The 19,118-nt window shown below is 45.1% G+C and overlaps 1 protein-coding gene across 1 annotated transcript in view; it reads right to left on the bottom strand.

Annotated features, from left to right (window-relative positions):
• LOC137621619 (mitochondrial E3 ubiquitin protein ligase 1-like) overlaps window positions 1-19,118 on the bottom strand; it is a 110,857-nt gene that overhangs the window by 55,700 nt on the left and 36,039 nt on the right. Inside the window, exon 3 of the mRNA XM_068352062.1 lies at window positions 12,567-12,645. Coding sequence (XP_068208163.1) covers window positions 12,567-12,645 — 79 coding nt within the window. The remainder of the gene's footprint in view (window positions 1-12,566; window positions 12,646-19,118) is intronic.

The following is a 19,118-nucleotide window of genomic DNA, read 5'->3' as shown; positions in this document are numbered from 1 at the left end:
AGGGAACAGGTATATCTTGGACCATCTGTTCCAGTCCAGTGACATGGCGTCCACCGCTTCTGCTTTGGGGTCCTCGTACGGGGCTACGTACAGAGGAAGTTGATTGTTGTCGCTCGTTGCAAAGAGATCTATCTGAAGTTCTGGGACTTGATGAGAGATGAAGGAGAACGATCTTGCGTCTAGAGACCATTCCGACTCTATCGGGTTTGTCCGAGATAGAGCATCCGCTGTCACATTGCGGAATCCTTGTAGGTGAACTGCAGACAGGTGCCACTTCTTCTTCTCCGCCAGACGGAAGATTGGGAGAAGCACCTGATTTATCTGGGGCGATCTTGAGCCTTGGCGATTGAGACAACGAACTACCACCGAGTTGTCTAGGGTTAGACGGATGTGGATCGAGGGCGGCGGGGATAACTTCTTCAGAGTTAGAAGGACCGCCATGGCCTCCAAGATGTTTATGTGGAACGTCTTGAATAGTGGAGACCAGGTCCCTTGAGCCTGTTTCAGGTGGGAGTGACCTCCCCAGCCTTCCAGTGAGGCATCCGTGTGGATGTTGAGTGATGGAGGAGGGTGTTGGAGAGGAATGGACCTTTTCAGGGCCTTTGCTTCCGACCACGGCTTTAGGAGGCGTCGAAGTCTGTTTGGAAGCCGTCTCTTGAGGTCTCTTCGAGCGATGAATGCCGAGCGTCTCCAGACTCCCGCGGCATCCTTTAGCTGTGCACGAAGCACTGGGTTTGTCACTGAGGCGAATTGTAGAGAGCCTAGAACTCGTTCCTGCTGTCGTCTTGAAATGCGTTTGGATTTCAGTAGTCGCTTGACAGACCCTGCTATTTCCTTCCTTTTCTTCTGGGGGATGGAAAGGCGGTGTGACTGAAGATTCCAGTGGATTCCCAACCACTGAAACTTCTGAGCTGGAAAGAGGCGAGATTTCTTCTCGTTGATCTTGAATCCCAGGTGTTCTAGGTACTGGGTAACTTCGTTGCAAGACTTTGCACACTCTTCGGGCGATGGAGCCCAGACTAGCCAGTCGTCGAGGTAGGCCATCACCTGGACGTTTCTTAGGCGGAGCTGTTGTACTATGGCATCCGCCAGTTTTGTGAAGATCCGAGGGGCCACATTGAGGCCGAATGGCATGGCCCGGAAGGCGTAGCTTTTCCTTTGGAGTCGAAATCCTAGGTAGGAGGAAGCGTGATGGTTCATTGGAATGTGCCAATAGGCATCCGCCAGGTCTATAGAGACCGTGTAGGAACCTTGAGGCAGAAGGGTCCTTATTTGTTGAAGCGTCAGCATCTTGAATTTGTTGTTCTCTATGAACTTGTTGAGGGGGGATAAGTCCAGAATGACTCTGAGTTTGTCTGAGTCCTTCTTGGGAACGCAAAACAGTCTCCCTTGGAACCTGGTGGACTTTACCTTCCTTATCACCTTCTTGTTCAAGAGGTCTAGAACATATTCTTCCAGAATGGGGGTCGATTGTTGGAAGAACCGCTGGAAGATTAGGGGTGGTTGCGTCCAACTCCAGCCTAGACCGTTCTTGATGATGCTGTGTGCCCAGGGATCGAAGGTCCAACGATCCTGGAATTGGCGGAGTCTTCCTCCCACCGGAAGCACTTCATTGCTTCTGGTGTCCCGAGGACTTGTTGCCTCGGCCGCTAGCTCCCTTTCCTCCTCTACCTCTGGAGGGACGACGAGATGCGTCTCTGCTTGCACCCCTGGACGAGCCTCTACCTTTGGCATGAAAGGTAGTGGATGGTTGCTCAAAGGCAGGGGTGAAGACCGGTGACTGTGACAACACCGGTTGGGGGACCAATTGAAAGGTCTGTTGTGGTTGGGCAACCACTTGGGAGGTAGCGGGTCCCGGAAACTGACGTCGTTGCTGACGTTGCTGGGGTTTTGGCTTTTGCGGTTTCCTCTTAGGCTGAGGTCCATCGTCCTGAGAGGGTTTCCTTTTTCTGGACATGCCCCACTTGTGGAGAAGGTTCCTATTCTCCGTGGCGGCTCTGTCAGTTATTTCCTTGACAAGGTCAGAAGGAAACAGGTGCTTTCCCCAGATGTTGGAGGAAATCAGCCTCCGGGGTTCGTGTTTCACGGTGGCACCGGCAAACACGAATTCGCGACAGGCTCTACGAGCCTTTATGAAGTGGTACAAGTCCTTCATTACTGTCAGTAAGTGGGATTTGGCTAGTACCATGTAGTGATCTGGTACTCTTGTGTCACAGGCCATCACTTCCAGTTGGACTTGATGAGAAAGAGATGCCGCAAGCCTCTCCTTCGTGTCTTGTTCCCGGCGAAGGAGGTGATCGTTGAGCTTAGGGAGGTCTTCATTAAACTGACGTCCGGCGACGTCAGGATCGAGCCTACCCACGACGAAAGTATGCTGAACATCTTTCCAGTGTCGAGCGTCAGGGGGGGTCACGATGGAGAAGGGTCTGCACTCCTCCAGTGCAGGGCAGGGTTTCCCTTCTTCCGCCGCTTTAAGGCATGCAGCTAAGGCCTTTTCCAAGAAAGGAAGAACCGCAGTGTCAGGTGCAACGTATGTAGGATGCTTCTTGCTCAAAGCCGGAAGCTTAGAGCAGGTAAAGCCCCTACTCTTAAATGCGGAGGCTAGCATAGCCTGGGCCTTTGCGAGATCGAACACTATCTCTTCTTTAGGTTCGGTCTCTTCCTTCGAGGCAGGTTCGGAACGAAGCCGGACGTAACAGTCCGGGTAGGCCTCGAAGCTTGGGAAGAACTCCACATCTTCCAACGGGACCGTGCCGATCTTGTCACTAACAAAGATCCTGCCGGTCGCAATAACCATATGCTCTGCATACCTCCACGGGTTGGCATGAGAGCAAGCTGGGAGATCCTTGACCGAAATCTTCTTCGGTTCTCTGGATCCAATCATCGACCTGATGGACTCCTGGTTCTCCTTCAGCCTGTCGTCCATGACGGCTCTAATCAGCCGGATCAGTTCTTGGGTAGAAGAGGAAGGATCCGGAGTCGAGGAGGTAGACGGAATGGACATTTCCGTCGGTGTAGGAGTAGGAGGAGGGATGGACGAGGGAGCAGCTTCAAGCTCCGACTCGGTGTATTCCACCTTGTCTTCGTCCTCTTCGGCTCCTTGAGCCATAAGCGTCTTCTCCGTGTCTTCCGAGACGTCTGAGATCTGTTCATCATCCTCGGAATCTAAACGACACTCGTGCATGGACTGAGCCATGACCACATCAGGTTCCACCGTAATTTGGACAGTGGGGATTGCTTCTTTTGGTACCACTGAGTCAGGGGAGGCCTTAGGGAACAACAGGGACCTCAGTTCTTCGGTGGCCAGGTACGGTCCAGTAGCATTTTTCTGAAAGCCACGCACCCACTTGCGCAGCTTTTCACGAGAAATGTCTCTAACCTCCGCTGAGGGAGGGTTATGGAAGGCCTCAACTAGGTGGGCCTGGCAGACCGTACAATCCAGTGGATTCCAGAACTTCAAATCCCCTTTCTTGTCTGCACAAGGGGCGTGAGTCCTGCAAGCCGTATGCCCGTAAAACTGCGGGCGTTTCACAGCGCAGAAGGCAAAGTCACACTTCATCTGCTCCTCCTGTGGAAGAAAGAGAAAATGAGTATGGGGGAGTCATAAGAATGGCTCTTAAACTAAGTTAATATTAATCATTAATTTTAACTTAAAGAAGGTGTGATGCATAGAGAATGAAAACAGTAAAGGAGAACACGCTCCATGCATCTCGCCCGGCTGGTTACCATAAGCTTGGTCCTGGGATAATCCAAATGACCGAGATCATTGGATATAGTTTCCTAGGATTCCCAGTATTTTGGAACTCCATGGAAAACCAAGGACAAGATTGGAATCGAATTCATTCGGTTCCCAGTTAAGAGCCAGAAGGCCTCATTAAGGGTAACTGCTTCTGGCAACCAGCCGTGCTAAGATGCACATAGCATGCTGGAATTAGAAGAATGCAAAGAGACAGCATGATCACTAATAGAGCAGTACTAGGTACTGATCTTACTAGCAAAAGCAGCTTATCTGTTTGCCATATAGGGCTATCCTAGTCTTATGATAGCTACAGTAAGGGGGTGCAAGTATTCTTGACGCCTCCGAGGCATCCGGCAAGCCGCCGGCATGCCGGAGCTCGCTCCAGCATAGATTCTGGCATTAGAACAGACAATTTTCAAAAGTCAGTTAGATACCAGGATGGCGGCCGCCGGCACAACGGCGGCACGCCGGCAGGAAGCGGCGGCTCCGGCAGTCGGAGGATGCCAGGTTGGTGACTGGGATAAGGATGGTAAAGGTAGTATCGGGTTGCCGGCAGTATAAGCCGGCACTCCGGTGATCGACCGGCAGGCGGACGATTAGATAGGAGTAGGAGAGCCGCCGGTAGTAGCCGGCGGCAGCCGGCAGTCCCTCGGTACACGGGGGGCTGGCGGCAAGGGTAGGGAAGTCACCAAGAAGGAGGCAGGTATTGCCGACAGTAGAGGCGGCAAGAGACCGGCACCCGGATAGATAGAGAGACAGGGGGAGGGGGGAAAGGGATGCAGGAAGTACCGTCAGGGTTCCAGACATCCCTCCCCCTCCCTGAGAGGGTGTACCCATGATAGAGGCAGGCTCTAACATCCATGAGCAGGGGTCACTAGGGACCGGGAGCTAGGTAGCCCAAGGGAGGGCTAGGGAACACCCAAGAGGGGGGGGGGGGGGGAGACTCCCATATGCAGAACTATACTAGTAACTAACCTTATAGGACACTATGAAGGTATATGTACCAGAGTGGACTGCACAAGGAAGCTCGGGTAGCCCTACTCATCCACCCTAAGGAGGAGTTGTAGGACAGGGGACAGATGAGTATAAACTAACCTAAGCATAGGCTAGGCTATACAAGAGATAGGTGGGGAGGGAGAAGAGAGAGGTCTTCCCAGGAAGGGTTTCTGTACCAGAGTGGCCACTAAGGGAAGGGAGGACACTCCCTAACCTAAGATCAGGCTGATCGGCTAAAACGGTGCAAGAGTACAGTTTCAGCATGGAACAGAGAAACCTTCCTAACCCGACCTAGAACAGGGCTAAAAGTCCTGAACTAGGCAAGGAAGAAGACATATCGCTATCGCAGGAAAGTCATAGACTATCCTAGCCATAGAGGTAGGCTAGCCTAACCTCACTCTCAGACGCAATCCTAAAGGGGGTTCATTCCTTTAGGGAGGACCGAGAGGCGATATATACTCTATTAGACAATTAATCCCTTTACTCAGAAAAGGGATCAAGGCTAAAAAGAGGGAATGCCAAGGCAGGGGATGAAGGAAGCATATAGGGGTCCTAAGATTAGGTTAGGCTAGAAAGAATCACTGACTAGCCTATCCCCTATATGGTCCCTGAAGGCGAAAACATTTGCATCACTGTCAAAAGTATTGTAAAATAATAATGCCACTATCTTCATAACTTAGTCTAGGATCACTAATAAATCATGCATGAACACTTGTATGTAGGCTCCTGGCCTGGGGGCTATAGTAGCCGACTGGTATGAGGTCAATCGATGACCGATAAAAAGCGTCTAAACACGATATAAAAGTTCCTAGCTATGAAGACTAAATAAACTAATGTATTCGATTAGTATATAATGCCGGAAGCGTTGTTGTGGCTAACTAAATAAGACATGCAAAACAACAACGACGCCATAAAATGGCGGGTCCGGTAGAGGCACAGCTCTGCCACAAAACATCAATTATTTCGCAAAATAATATTTACTTTACGGCCAGAGCTTAATTAAACAATACTGGAACCTTGTACTCAACTTTCCAGAAGAAGGCGAGGCTGAAGGTAACGACATAGCGAAGATGCAAAGCGATAAAGATAACACAAGGGAAAATCCGTCTAAGTAGGGCAGCTACTAAACAAAGGATGAAGACGGGCGTGACGTCATCAGAGCAATGGCGTCCGTTTGTTTACGTCTCGAGTATCAGTAGTAGCCACGAGTGAGATTAGCTGTGGAACGGCTCCCAGCTATTCTCAGCCCTTACACACCGAAGCATTAACTCTGTTCGGGGTGAAGATAGCTATGTGGCACGTTCAGACATGCGTGTCCACTGTTGTATTACGATGTCTTAAAGGGAAACCTTTGAGATACTCGCTCCAGAAGTTAGAATTCTGTGATAACCTGTGGTTAAATTCTCTGGGAATATCTTAGTAGTCTTATACCCAAGGAAGCTACCAAACAGGAACCTTCCATCAGGACGCCATGGCTTGAGCCCAAAAACGATCGCTATACAGGTAGGGGGTGTACATCAACAGCGCCATCTGTCGGGCAGGTACTCATTACTCAATGTAAACACAGAACTCAATTTTCTCCTCGGTCCACTGGGTCTCTATTGGGGAGGAAGGGAGGGTCCTTTAATATATAATCACCGGGTAAGTATATTCAAAAATTTATTTTATTATAAAAATAACATTTTTCAATATTAAACTTAGCCGGTGATTATATAAGCTGATTCACACCCAGGGGGGTGGGTAGAGACCAGCAATAATTGTTTACATTATTATGAGCTAAGGATTTTTTATTTCATTTTAGCAGTTATTCAAAATAACAAACATAAAATAAATAAGTACCTGGTAAGGAAGTCGACTTGAAAAATTACTCTGCCTTTTAAAGTACCTCTTCCTTACGGAGCCTCGCGATCCTCTTAGGATGCTGACAGACCCCTAGGAGCTGAAGTATGAAGGGTTGCAACCCATACAACAGGACCTCATCAAAACCTCTAATCTAAGCGCTTCTCAAGAAATGACTTTGACCACCCGCCAAATCAACCAGGATGCGAAAGGCTTCTTAGCCTTCCGGACAACCCAAAAACAATAAAAACATTTCAAGAGAAAGATTAAAAAGGTTATGGAATTAGGGAATTGTAGTGGTTGAGCCCTCACCCACTACTGCACTCGTTACTACGAATGGTCCCAGAGTGTAGCAGTTCTCGTAAAGAGACTGGACATTCTTAAGATAAAAAGACGCGAACACTGACTTGCTTTTCCAATAGGTTGCGTCGATTATACTTTGCAGAGATCTATTTTGTTTAAAGGCCACGGAAGTTGCGACAGCTCTAACTTCGTGTGTCCTTACCTTCAGCAAAGCTTGGTCTTCCTCATTCAGATGGGAATGAGCTTCTCGTATAAACAGTCTGATAAAATAGGATAAAGCATTCTTTGACATAGGCAAAGATGGTTTCTTAACTGAACACCATAAAGCTTCAGACGGGCCTCGTAAAGGTTTAGTTCGTTTTAAATAGAACTTAAGAGCTCTTACAGGGCATAAGACTCTTTCTAGTTCATTTCCAACCATACGATAAGTTTGGAATATCGAACGATATTGGCCAAGGCCGAGAAGGCAGCTCGTTTTGGCTAGAAAACCAAGTTGTAGAACATGTAGCCTTTTTGGATGAGAATCCGATGTTCTTGCTGAAGGCATGAATCTCACTGACTCTTTTAGCTGTGGCTAAGCATACCAGGAAAAGAGTCTTTAAGGTGAGATCTTTCAGGGAGGCTGATTGTAGCGGTTCGAACCTGTCTGACATAAGGAATCTTAGTACCACGTCTAAATTCCAACCAGGTGTAACCAAACGACGCTCCTTCGTGGTCTCAAAAGACTTAAGGAGGTCCTGTAGATCTTTATTGTTGGAAAGATCTAAGCCTCTGTGACGGAAGACTGATGCCAACATGCTTCTGTAACCCTTGATAGAGGGAGCTGAAAGAGATCGTTCTTTCCTCAAATAAAAGAGGAAGTCAGCTATTTGAGTTACAGAGGTACTGGTCGAGGATACGGATACTGACTTGCACCAGTTTCGGAAGATTTCCCACTTCGATTGGTAGACTCTAAGGGTGGATGTTCTCCTTGCTCTAGCAATCGCTCTGGCTGCCTCCTTCGAAAAGCCTCTAGCTCTCGAGAGTCTTTCGATAGTCTGAAGGCAGTCAGACGAAGAGCGTGGAGGCCTTGGAGTACCTTCTTTACGTGTGGCTGACGTAGAAGGTCCACCCTTAGGGGAAGTGTTCTGGGAACGTCTACTAGCCATCGAAGTACCTCTGTGAACCATTCTCTCGCGGGCCAGAGGGAAGCAACTAGCTTCAACCTTGTCCCTTCGTGAGAGGCGAACTTCTGCAGTACCTTGTTGACAATCTTGAACGGAGGGAATGCATATAGATCTAGATGTGACCAATCTAGGAGAAAGGCATCTATATGAACTGCTGCTGGGTCCGGGATTGGTGAGCAAAATATTGGGAGCCTCTTGGTCATCGAGGTTGCGAAGAGATCTATGGTTGGCTGGCCCCAGGTGGCCCAAAGTCTCTTGCATACATCCTTGTGGAGGGTCCATTCTGTTGGAATTATTTGTCCCTTCCGACTGAGACACCTGCCATGACATTCAAGTTGCCTTGGATGAACCTCGTTACTAGTGATATGTCTAGACCTTTTGACCAGGTGAGGAGGTCCCTTGCGATCTCGTACAACGTCAGAGAGTAGGTCCCTCCTTGCTTGGAGATGTACGCCAAAGCCGTGGTGTTGTCCGAGTTCACCTCCACCACTTTGCCTTGAAGGAGAGACCTGAAGCTTTCCAGGCCAGACGTACTGCCAGTAGCTCCTTGCAGTTGAAATGCATTGTCCTTTGACTCGAGTTCCATAATCCCGAGCATTCCCGACCGTCTAATGTCGCACCCCAGCCTACGTCCGATGCGTCCGAGAAGAGAACGTGGTTGGAAGTCTGAACAGTCAGGGGAAGACCCTCTCTTAGGTTGATATAGTCCTTTCACCAAGTCAGACAAGACTTTATCTTTTCGGAAACCGGGATCGAGACCGCTTCTAGCGTCTTGTCCTTTTTCCAGTGAAAAGCTAGATGGTATAGAAGAGGACGGAGGTATAGTCTTCCTAGTGACACAAATTGATCCACGGATGACAGCGTCCCTACCTGACTCATCCACAGCCTGACTGAGCAGCGTTCCTTCTTCAGCATCTTCTGGATGGATAGCAGGGCTGGGGGCTGATCGTCTTGTTCAGCAACGTCCTCATCAGAGGGTTCCTCATTCGAAACTGATGAGGAAACGGCAACGGAGTGGGCAACATCTGACTCGCTGAATCCGGTCGCACTGGTGGATGCATGACGGAGCCGGACGCAATATCATGGAACTGCTGCACAGTCTTGAACTGTCAACAACCATGGGAGCGCGAGGAAGTACAGCATCAACCCGAAACTGTCTAGACCGTTTGGGTTGTGCAGTCAACACCCTACCGGGTTGCTGAGGTTGACGCACTGCGTCACAACAAGTCACCTCTGCTGGTTGTTGAACGTCCTGAACGTCAACAACCACCTCCGAGCGTCGCTTAACGTCAACGTGCGGCTGGCAACCCACACTGGGTCGCATCGGTGGAAGAACCACCTCAACTGGCAGACGCGAGTAGGTTACCTCAGCGTCAACAGGGCGCACAACCGACCGGTTGGAAGGTTGTTGGCCAGAAGGTTCTTCTCCGCATTTAAGTCCTCTATCAAGGACGCAAGCTTGGACTGCCTGTCTTGCAGCAAAGCCCATTTAGGGTCTACGGGAGCAGGTTTGGCAACAGACGGGGTTAGCGACTGAGGCGGAACCGTTTACCATCCCTGAAAGCCTTGTTATGCGTGACATAATAGTACAGCAAAACTTCAAAGGCTCGACAACAGCTGAGAAGTTGACCTGTAAACAACTTGGAGAGTCTCCTGGCTAGGCGCCAGGGAGAGTCTACCAGAATTGAGAAGTCTATCTGGGCAGAGGCATGACCTCCCAAGCCGAGAACTTCTCTCGTGTCATATCAGACTCTCGCTCTATAAACCAGTTTAAAAGAAGGGAAAGCAAAGGCTGTATCCCCCAAACTCCTCCTGGTGAAAGAACCAGTCGCCTAGCCAACGTAACGCTCTCTAGGAGAGCGAGAGAGCACTAGCTTAGAAACAACGGCTTCGAAGTAGCTAGGCCTAGTGTAAGTTCTGACGTTTAGGCGAACGAGGAGCAGCAGAGACAAGATCCGGACGAAGATCCTTAAAAAATCATCATGATTTAATTAAAGTCCATAGGAGGCTAAGCAGCTTAAGGCTCCTCTCCATCTGACAGAGTCCTCAAGGGAATATCAGTAGGAGGGAGAACAGCAACTTCCTCATCTACAGGAATCTTGTCCGATAAAAGCTGAGTCTCTCACTGGTGCATTAGTAGCGGACCAGAACGCAACGTCATGTAACTGCTTGACAGTCTGTGAACTGTCAACAACTGAACTGTCAACCACAACAGGTGCGTGAGGACGTACAGCGTCCACTCGAGACTGCTTTGACTGCCTAGACTGAGCAGTCAAAACAACTCTAGAATGCGGAGGTTGACGCACCGCGTCAAAACAAAACAACTTAGACTGTTGTTGTACCTCGCGAACGTCAACGGAAGGTTCCGTGCGTCGCTGAACGTCAACATGCGGCTGGCAGGGTACACTGGAACGCATGGGTGGCGGGACTCTCTCAGCTGGAGTGCGGCAGAAGGTCGCCTCAGCGTCCACAGGACGCACAACCGTGGTTGGTTGTAGGCTAGAGGTTGGTGCAGCGTCAACCTTCTCCGCACGAAAGTCCTGCATCAATGACGTTAACTGAGACTGCATGGTCTGCAGCAAAGACCACTTAGGGTCTACAGTAGCAGGTGCGGCAACAGACGGTGTGACTGCCTGATGCGGTACCGCTTTGCCTCTCTTAGGAGGTGATCAGTCGTCGGAAGACTGCAGCGAGTCCGAACTGACCCAGTGGCTACAACTGGGCCGTTGGACTTGTGCGGAAGGGACCGACTTGCGCTTAAGAGGCCGCGAGACCTTGGTCCATGGTTTCTTACGAGAAACCTCTTCCGCAGACGAGGAATAAATGGGCTCTCTCGTCTTTGTGTGGGTGGGGCGATCTTGGGTAGATACGCCCGAAACCACGGAGGGAACGTCTGTTCGCTGATTAAAGCCTCTCGAACCCTTTGGTCGTACGACATTGCTTCTCCCCTGGGCTTGGGAGCTTGCAAGAGGTCCCGGACTGGGAGGACGACAGGCACGAACAGACGAACCCTCGGACGCAACACTGTAACACTTTGCGCCTCGGACGCAACACTGTAACACTTTGCGTATATCACTTTATCACTTCGATTTTCTGTTTTGCACTTATTTCTACCTGAAACACGCAATTCTACCCTTTATTAAAAGGTAGTAATTGCGAAATTAGTCGTATAATGCAAGCTCATAATACCAGCAAAAAACAGAAAACATATTTAAGATAAAAAGAAAAATCAGTGGCTGGGAAAGAGACTAAACACTAGTTCATATAACTACGTTTTCAATCTCTCACCGCACATAGCCTGGGGACGAGAATAAAAACCTAAAAACGTTTTATTCTTCCTCCCCGTACAGAGACTAGGGACGAGAGTAACACGAGAACAACGTTACCCGCTTGAACGGAACGTTTACTCTCCTCTCTCTCCCTCCGTCTCTACAGTATCTCTCTCTCTCTTTCTCTCTTGATTTCGCATCTAAGAGAAGAGCCCAATTACTGTATATATCGTCAAAAAAAACATGTTAATTGACTAAAGGAAAAAACTGAAAGGTTTTTCAAATAAAAAGTTCCTTTAAATTAGAATTTAAAACATTTAAGCTAAGAAAGAATGAACAAAACGTCAGAATCGATTTACTCTTACTGCAAAGTGAAACCGTGATACACTCTCTCTCTATCGTAACGATAGAGCGCATGTTGAACGTCCTGAACGTCAACAACTGCGTAGCATAAAAAACTAAACGTTAGTTCATCTTTGAAAACAGTACGAAGACTATCAAAGAAAATCTTTCATAAAATATTACATTTACAAAGTTTTAAATCCTTTGCTCTTTAAAAGCTAATTACGATATAAAGGGCTCAACGTTGATTAACTTCGGTTTCCAAGTTAGGACCGCCTACTCTCAGGAAGGTCTATATAAACAAAACATTAAAATTATTTTATATGTTTATAATAAATGGAAAGTTAATCGAAGAGGCCTAATAAAGGCGGAGAGATATAAAATATATAGAGGAAAATCTATAATGTGATATAATTACTAAAAGCCTAAACATACTTCTGTCTAAAGGAAGGGTCGGCCATTTAAAAGTGAAAGAAAGTCCATACTATCTTTGTCACCATAATTAAATCTATCCAAAACGAGTTCAAGTTTTGAGATGAAGATAAAACACCTGCATAGCGAAAGCTCAAAACTAGAATAGTGTACTTCACCAATAGTTGTGAAAACAAATCTAGTTAGCACAGCGAATTAGTAGGTCTTGCCGGTAGCCCGACAGAGAGAAAATTGAGTTCTGTGTTTACATTGAGTACTGAGTACCTGCCCGACAGATGGCGCTGTTGATGTACACCCCCTACCTGTATAGCGATCGCTGGCGGATTTTTAACGTAGAGTTTTCTGTCGAGCAACAGAGTTGCAGCTTATATAATCACCGGCTAAGTTTAATATTGAAAAACTGTAATTCAGAAATAACACATAACATAGCATTTCTATGAATATTTATCAAATACATAACTATTGTACTGTATACTGTACCTGAATACCAATTCCGTTCTTCATTAACATGAAAGGAACTGTTTTCAGTGTCGAGTCAATTGTACGGTCATCTTTCATCCTGAAATGTATAGAAGATGAGTATGCAACAGCTGACAGAAAAAATATAAAAACCTCAAATAAAATCAATTATTTATTAACATAACTAAAACCTTTTTTTTTAATTCATGTATTCCATAGATATGTTATTTCTATAAACGGCTTTCATATTGCATTGCTCTCGAAGGTGGCTGCTTGCTGACATCCTTTTTAAAACAAAAAGATGACCCGTTTTCTTTCCTCGCAATAGTCCTACCCTTATAGAGCTGTACAGTATTGAAACCATATGGCAGTGTATGGCAATAATAATGTCTGGTAACCATACTCTTTACATGTAAGTTCTCGTGTTTCTTCACAGTTATCTTAGGGTTTTATCCCACGCCCCAGATTGTGATTATATGTTAAGGCAGAAAACTTTTTTTTATAGTATGAGATATCTTCTGATTTTGCTATGTCTGCTTATGAGAGTTGTTCAAAGGATTTATTACTGGACGTCTCGTTCCAGGGCTAAGTTTGGGATTTGAATAACTATTGTGAATAATGTACTTCTCTCTTGGCTCCCCTTATGAAGGAATATACAGTATCCAGTTAGTAGCAGTTCCCTTTAAAAATTAAAGTCATAAAAAGAAATTATCTTTTAATTCAAGGGATTAGACCGAGGAGAGGTTAGTTGTCTACGATGAAAGTGAGGCTGCTGATGCCATATCAGTTACTACCAGATTCATAAGCTTTTCACTCTTTTGTGCAATCTCGTAAGGCCAAAGAGCCTTTTGGAAAATTTTATTTTAATTGTTCATTCCTTCTCTTGTATTTTATTTATTTCCTTGTTTCCTTTCTTGACTGGGCTATTTTTCCCTTTTGGAACCATTGGTTTTATAGCATCTTATTTTTCCAACTATGGTTGTAATTTAGCTAGTAATAATAATAATAATAATAATAATAATAATAATAATAATAATAATAATAATAATAATAATAAACACTAATGAGAAAACATCCCTTTACATATATTAACAATTTGCCATACTGGATAGTTCCTGTGGATATGAATCCACAATTAAAATCTTCTCTTAAAGCTTTGATTGGAGATGAGAAATGGTTCCATACTGTTTCAAGAGGCAGTGGCAATCAGCCTTGTGGAGATTCAGCCACTAGCTTATCTAATAGTTTCCGTACTCAAATCAATGTGGGTTCTAGCATCTCTATGGCTGAAATTAGTCACACTCCTGGCGCAGTTGTAAAAATTTGCAAACAGAGAGCAGTGATGGTTCAATTTGGAATATTCTTTAAAGCATGATCATGAAGGCAAGGAAGAAACAGAAGAGATTGACTCATATGAAGTATCTCCGTTTCAGTCTTCAACAGATTATCTAAAAACTATATCTAAATAGATTGGCCAGGTAAGTTCTGATAGTAATTTATTTTCTATGTCATCAAATGCTACGGCTTCTAAAAGAACCTAGACAGTCAGGCCTCTGTCTTCACAGATTTTGTCATTGTGGTTTTGATAATTAACATACAAGTACAGCAAAGCATGACAAATTCGGAGATAATTTGTATTTTTGCTAACCATACAAACCTTAGCTATTTACACAGGGTTTACTTTCGGCGTAGCTGAAATTGACGAGCCATTAGATTTTAACGAGGGTTTACTACCCCCGCGCTAGTTAGCAGGGGTAGGGGAGAAGTAGCTTGCTACCCCTCCCTCCCACACATCGGTGAAATGTCTCACTTCTCTTAGAGGTAGGACTTGACTTGGGGGACAGGGCTGGCAGGCAAATATGTGTAAATAGCTAAGGTTTGTATGGTTAGGAAAAATACAAATTATCTCCGAATTTGTCATTTGTTCTGTAACCGAAATAAAAACCATGCTATTTACATAGGGTGACTTACCCCTTAGGAAGGGTGGAAAGTCCCCAGCCATACTGGCTTTGGCTTACCCGGGGACTCAGAATCCGAGTGAGCCGCACTCGAGAAAAGGAGTCCCTGCACCTCACAGCAAGGAACGTGTGGCCTACATAAGCTTGTGTGTGAAGGAAGAAAGTGTGACTCGTCCTAGGCAGTTGACCTGGAGTTCTTAGATGGAACTCTAGGTTAGGACGTTCCCAATACCACCTCGTCAGGGTATGGGGGACGCAACGGTGTTATCTTAATACTCGGAACACAAGGAACTGTAAGTTTACTTGTGAACGAAGGTTCTGGAGTGGGAGGTGAGACCTTCCGGACTCACCAGTGGTAGCTTATACACCCCCCTCCCCCTGGAACCCCCCCAAGCGACGGCGCGAACCCTAAACCACGCCCCTCGGGCGGAGTTACTAGGGACGAGCGGGTTGACTCGGCAATGGAAGTCACATTTTTGAAGTTGTAATAGAACAAAAAATAACACAGAAGTGGTTCAGCTTACCTTGGTTGTGCAAGTTATGAAGGAATTACTGTACTGTGAAGGTGCAAATTGTTGGACATAAAGGTCTTTTTACTAATAAATTCAATCTTCTTGTGCTCTCTTGGTTGATATGAATATTGAAAGATTCCAGTTAGTTTGTTTTCTGTGGAATAATAGTGATTGTATGTGTGTGTTCTTGTATATAGCCTACTCTGTTGAATTATGAAGTTGTTAGAATATTCCCTCCTAAAGTACATGGTCTCCTCGGCTCACGGGGGAAGGGTTGGAGGGTGAACCAGACTTTGAGTCCGGAAGGTCTCACCTCCCACTCCAGAACCTTCGTTCACAAGTAAACTTACAGTTCTGGAGAGGGAGGTCTCAACCTTCCGGACTCACCAGTGGCAGCTAGGCAGATGCTTCAGGGGGCTTGAAGATGAAGTCCAGCGACCACAGCATCGAAAGCTCCCTGTAAGCCGAGGAGAGCATAGTAAGAGCTGAAGACAGAGTCGCTTCTCCAATTCATTCTGGACATGATTTCTTGTATAGATACTCTATTGTATAGCAGTCTTGATGAAGCTTGACCCCTTATAGAGTGGAAATTCGTTGACTGTTTAGTTGCATTTGGGTCGGCTCTGAAAATGCACTCCCTAAAAAGTTGTCTCATTTTTTGTAGAGACATTATCTTGAAGTGTTCATCTAGCCATATGTGGTCTTTCCTGTCTATGTTTCTTTCCCTACAGACTTTGTTTGTGTATTCCAAATAGAAGTTCAATTGTCTGACTGGACATATTTTTGGTCTGTTAGGAAGCTTCCTAAAGCTGATCTCTATTGGCGTGTAGTTGTTCTTTTGGTTTTTGGCCATGAAGGAAGGGTGGTTCCATAAGACAATGTGTTCTGGGGTGAAGGTGCTCCTGGAAATGCAGAGATTGTTAAATTGATTTGCTCTTAAAGGGCAAGCAAAGGCTACTAGGAACAAGGTTTTCTATGTCAGTAGTAAGGTAGAATTATCTCTCGTGGTGTTGAGAAACGAGATTACTTTGTCTAGATCCCAGCCAGGGAACTGGTGAGAATTTCTAGGTTTCCTTCTATTAACTCCCGATATCATTGCTTTGACATATTTGTCTTCTGCAAGACAGTAACCTGGGAAATAACCTGACAAGATAGGACCTAAAGCTGCTCTGTAGCTCCTCAGGGTGTTGTAAGACAGTCCCTTGTCTATAAGGTGATTGAAATTGTAAGACAGTCCCTTGTCTATAAGGTGATTGAAAAATAAAATAATTGCTAACAGGGGGAATTTGTTGTCTCTTCCATACTCCTTGTGAATGAAACTTTTAAAAATGTTATATAGGTTTTCATACTTGTGCAAGGAGCTGTCCCTCAAGCTGACAGCAATTTTGGAGCAAACCTCAGGAGGAAAGACGTTAGGGAGCTGATCCTTTAAATTTTGAAGGCGATCAAAGTTGATTGGAGCTTTGCTGAGGGTGAGATACAATCCTTGAGAACTATCTGGTAGTCTTCGATCTTCACAATATATCGTTTGTGCTGCTTCGCGACTGACTTCACTAATGGAATCCATGGTTCCGTCCCCTGCGATATGGTGCAGAAAAGCATATTATTATTGCATTCTTTATAGATTTTAAAAGCTACTTTGTGTAGTAAGAATCCTGGTGGAAAGGCATAGAGAGGTGTTGATCCCTTCCAGCTATTCGTAAGTGCATTATTGCTGATGGCTTTTTGGTTTGGAAGAGATGAACAAAACTTTTTGCACTTGGTATTGAAGCCATTCGAGAACAGATTTATTTCCGGGGTGAAATTGAAGTCAGAGCAGATTAAGGAGAATAGACTGTCACTGAGGGAAGTTTCTGTGTGAATGGAACCCAGGTCCCTGGAAAGTGAGTCTGCGATGGTGTTACTTACTCCCCTGATCCATCTGGAATTTATCTGTATGTTGTGATCCTTCATGGTACTAAGTATTTTCCTGACTAGTTCATGAGCTAACTTGTTTCTGATACTACCCTGTTTCCTTAGCCAACAATTAGTAACCTTTGAATCAACATGTATTAAGACTACCTTGTTGTATAACCTTGTGATGAAGTGTTCCAAAGAATAGAAGCAAGCTAATAACTCTCTTACATTGATGTGAAGGGAGGATTCTTCATTTGTCCAAGTTCCATTCATTGAGAGCATATTACCCGCTATTACTAATGCACCTCCCCAACCCTGGTTGGAAGCGTCAGTGAAAAGTTCTGCATCTATCTGTGGTTTTGGAATGTTAACCTCTCTGTACATTTGTCTCTGTTCCCATGGCTTTAGGTATTTTTTGAAGGTGTGGGGAATGATTTTGTACCCTGAATTAAAATAACTGTGGTATCTGTGGAGATATTTAAGATGGAATCTTCCCAAGCTTGTATAGGATGCACTAAAATTTAAAGCTCCGATTAACATTTGATAGGAATGCAGGTCAGATTTAACAGAGTTGGAGAAAGCTTTGGCCAATTCGACACACTTCTCTATGTTTTTCCCACTGGGATTCATAGTTTTCTTAATCATATTGTAATACACTCCTAAAAATTCAATTCTTTGAGTCGGTTCAATTGTAGATTTTTTAAGTGAGATATTCCATCCTAAGTCTGACAAGATCTTAATGACTAGCTGAATGTGATTTTTACATTTTACATAATCTTTTGCTAATATAAGAATATCATCAAGATAATTGAATATTAAGATGTTATATGAAGTTCTAATATACTTGATCACTGTGTACATTATCTTTGAAAAAATATAAGGTGCTGTCTTTAGTCCAAAGGGTATCACAGTCCATTTGAACTTCCTTTTACCTAGTTTGAAGGTTAGAAATTTCTGGCTACTTGCATGTAATGGAATGTGCTAATAAGCATCTTTTAAATCTAGTTTGCAGGCCCAAGAGTTTAGATGTAGATAGGGAAATATAGTATTGGCCTTGAGCATGGTAAAAGAAGGTTTTATAATCATGGTGTTGAGCACCTTCATGTTAAAGATTAGTCGTACTGTTCCATCTGGTTTGAATTTATAAAATATGTGGTTGGAGTAGTAAAAGGAAGTTCTGGGGATCTGCTCTATGACACCTAGTTTTAGCAGTCTGTCACATTCACTTTCCAATATTTTACGCTTGTTAATTGAATAAAATCTATCTTTACCTGTTCTCTTTAATGACCTCTGGGCTTTAAGTTTATTATTAAACGGAATTCTCACCCCTTCATTGATAATTTTACAAGCAAAAAGAGGCATTAGGAAGCTTTCTCCAACTATCAATATTCATCAATAATGACTTACCTATCCTATTCTCTGGGGGGCTCTGGGAGGAGTTATTCATTAGGTTTGAGGCCAAAGGCAAGGTCTCTTTACTTTTATCTTGATTTATAGCATTTGGCCCAATGTCATGATGGTCTGGTGCAGAGCAAAGCTCGTTATTATCTGGTGCTGAGCAAAGCTCATTAACCACTGGTGCTGAGCAAAGCTCGTTATTAACTGGTGCTGAGCAAAGCTCATTAACTGGTGCTGAGCAAAGCTCATTATTAACTGGTGCAGAGTAAACATCGTTTTCAACTGGTGCATAGAATACTGGTGCTGAAAAAATCTCTCTTTGAACTGGTGCGGAGCATGGCTCAATTTCTAGGGTCTTTCTTTTCTCTGGCTCCTGAACTATTAGCTTGTCCATTTTGTGACCTCCCCCCTCCCCCCCCCCTGTACCCACCTCGCCTATTACCTCTTCTAAGCGGCTGAGACTTGAATCTAAAGTTAGGGTTACCTTTGAGGAAACTGAACCTTCTTCCCTGAAATCTGCCCCCAAAGTTGAATTTCCTACCCCTGAAGTTTGCTGCCCCTCCTCTGAGGAGGGGACCCTTGTGAAAGCAGGCAGCAATGGCTGATTTTTGGTCTTCAGTTAAATTCCAAACTTCTTTAATGTCTGCTTTGATTATAAGATCTCTTATTTCTTCCTTGAGGTATCTAGGAAGTGCTCTGCTTCTGAAATTTCTTATCGAATTTTGTATGAGGTCTATCCTCCTTCTTAGGGGACCAATAATAATCTTGGACAAAAAATCAATGTCATTTACTTTGGAGGGGTATACAAT

This window comes from Palaemon carinicauda, chromosome 28, assembly GCF_036898095.1.
Source record: "Palaemon carinicauda isolate YSFRI2023 chromosome 28, ASM3689809v2, whole genome shotgun sequence".
NCBI classification, from domain to species: domain Eukaryota; kingdom Metazoa; phylum Arthropoda; class Malacostraca; order Decapoda; family Palaemonidae; genus Palaemon; species Palaemon carinicauda.
This window is presented reverse-complemented; position numbering and strand designations above follow the sequence as displayed.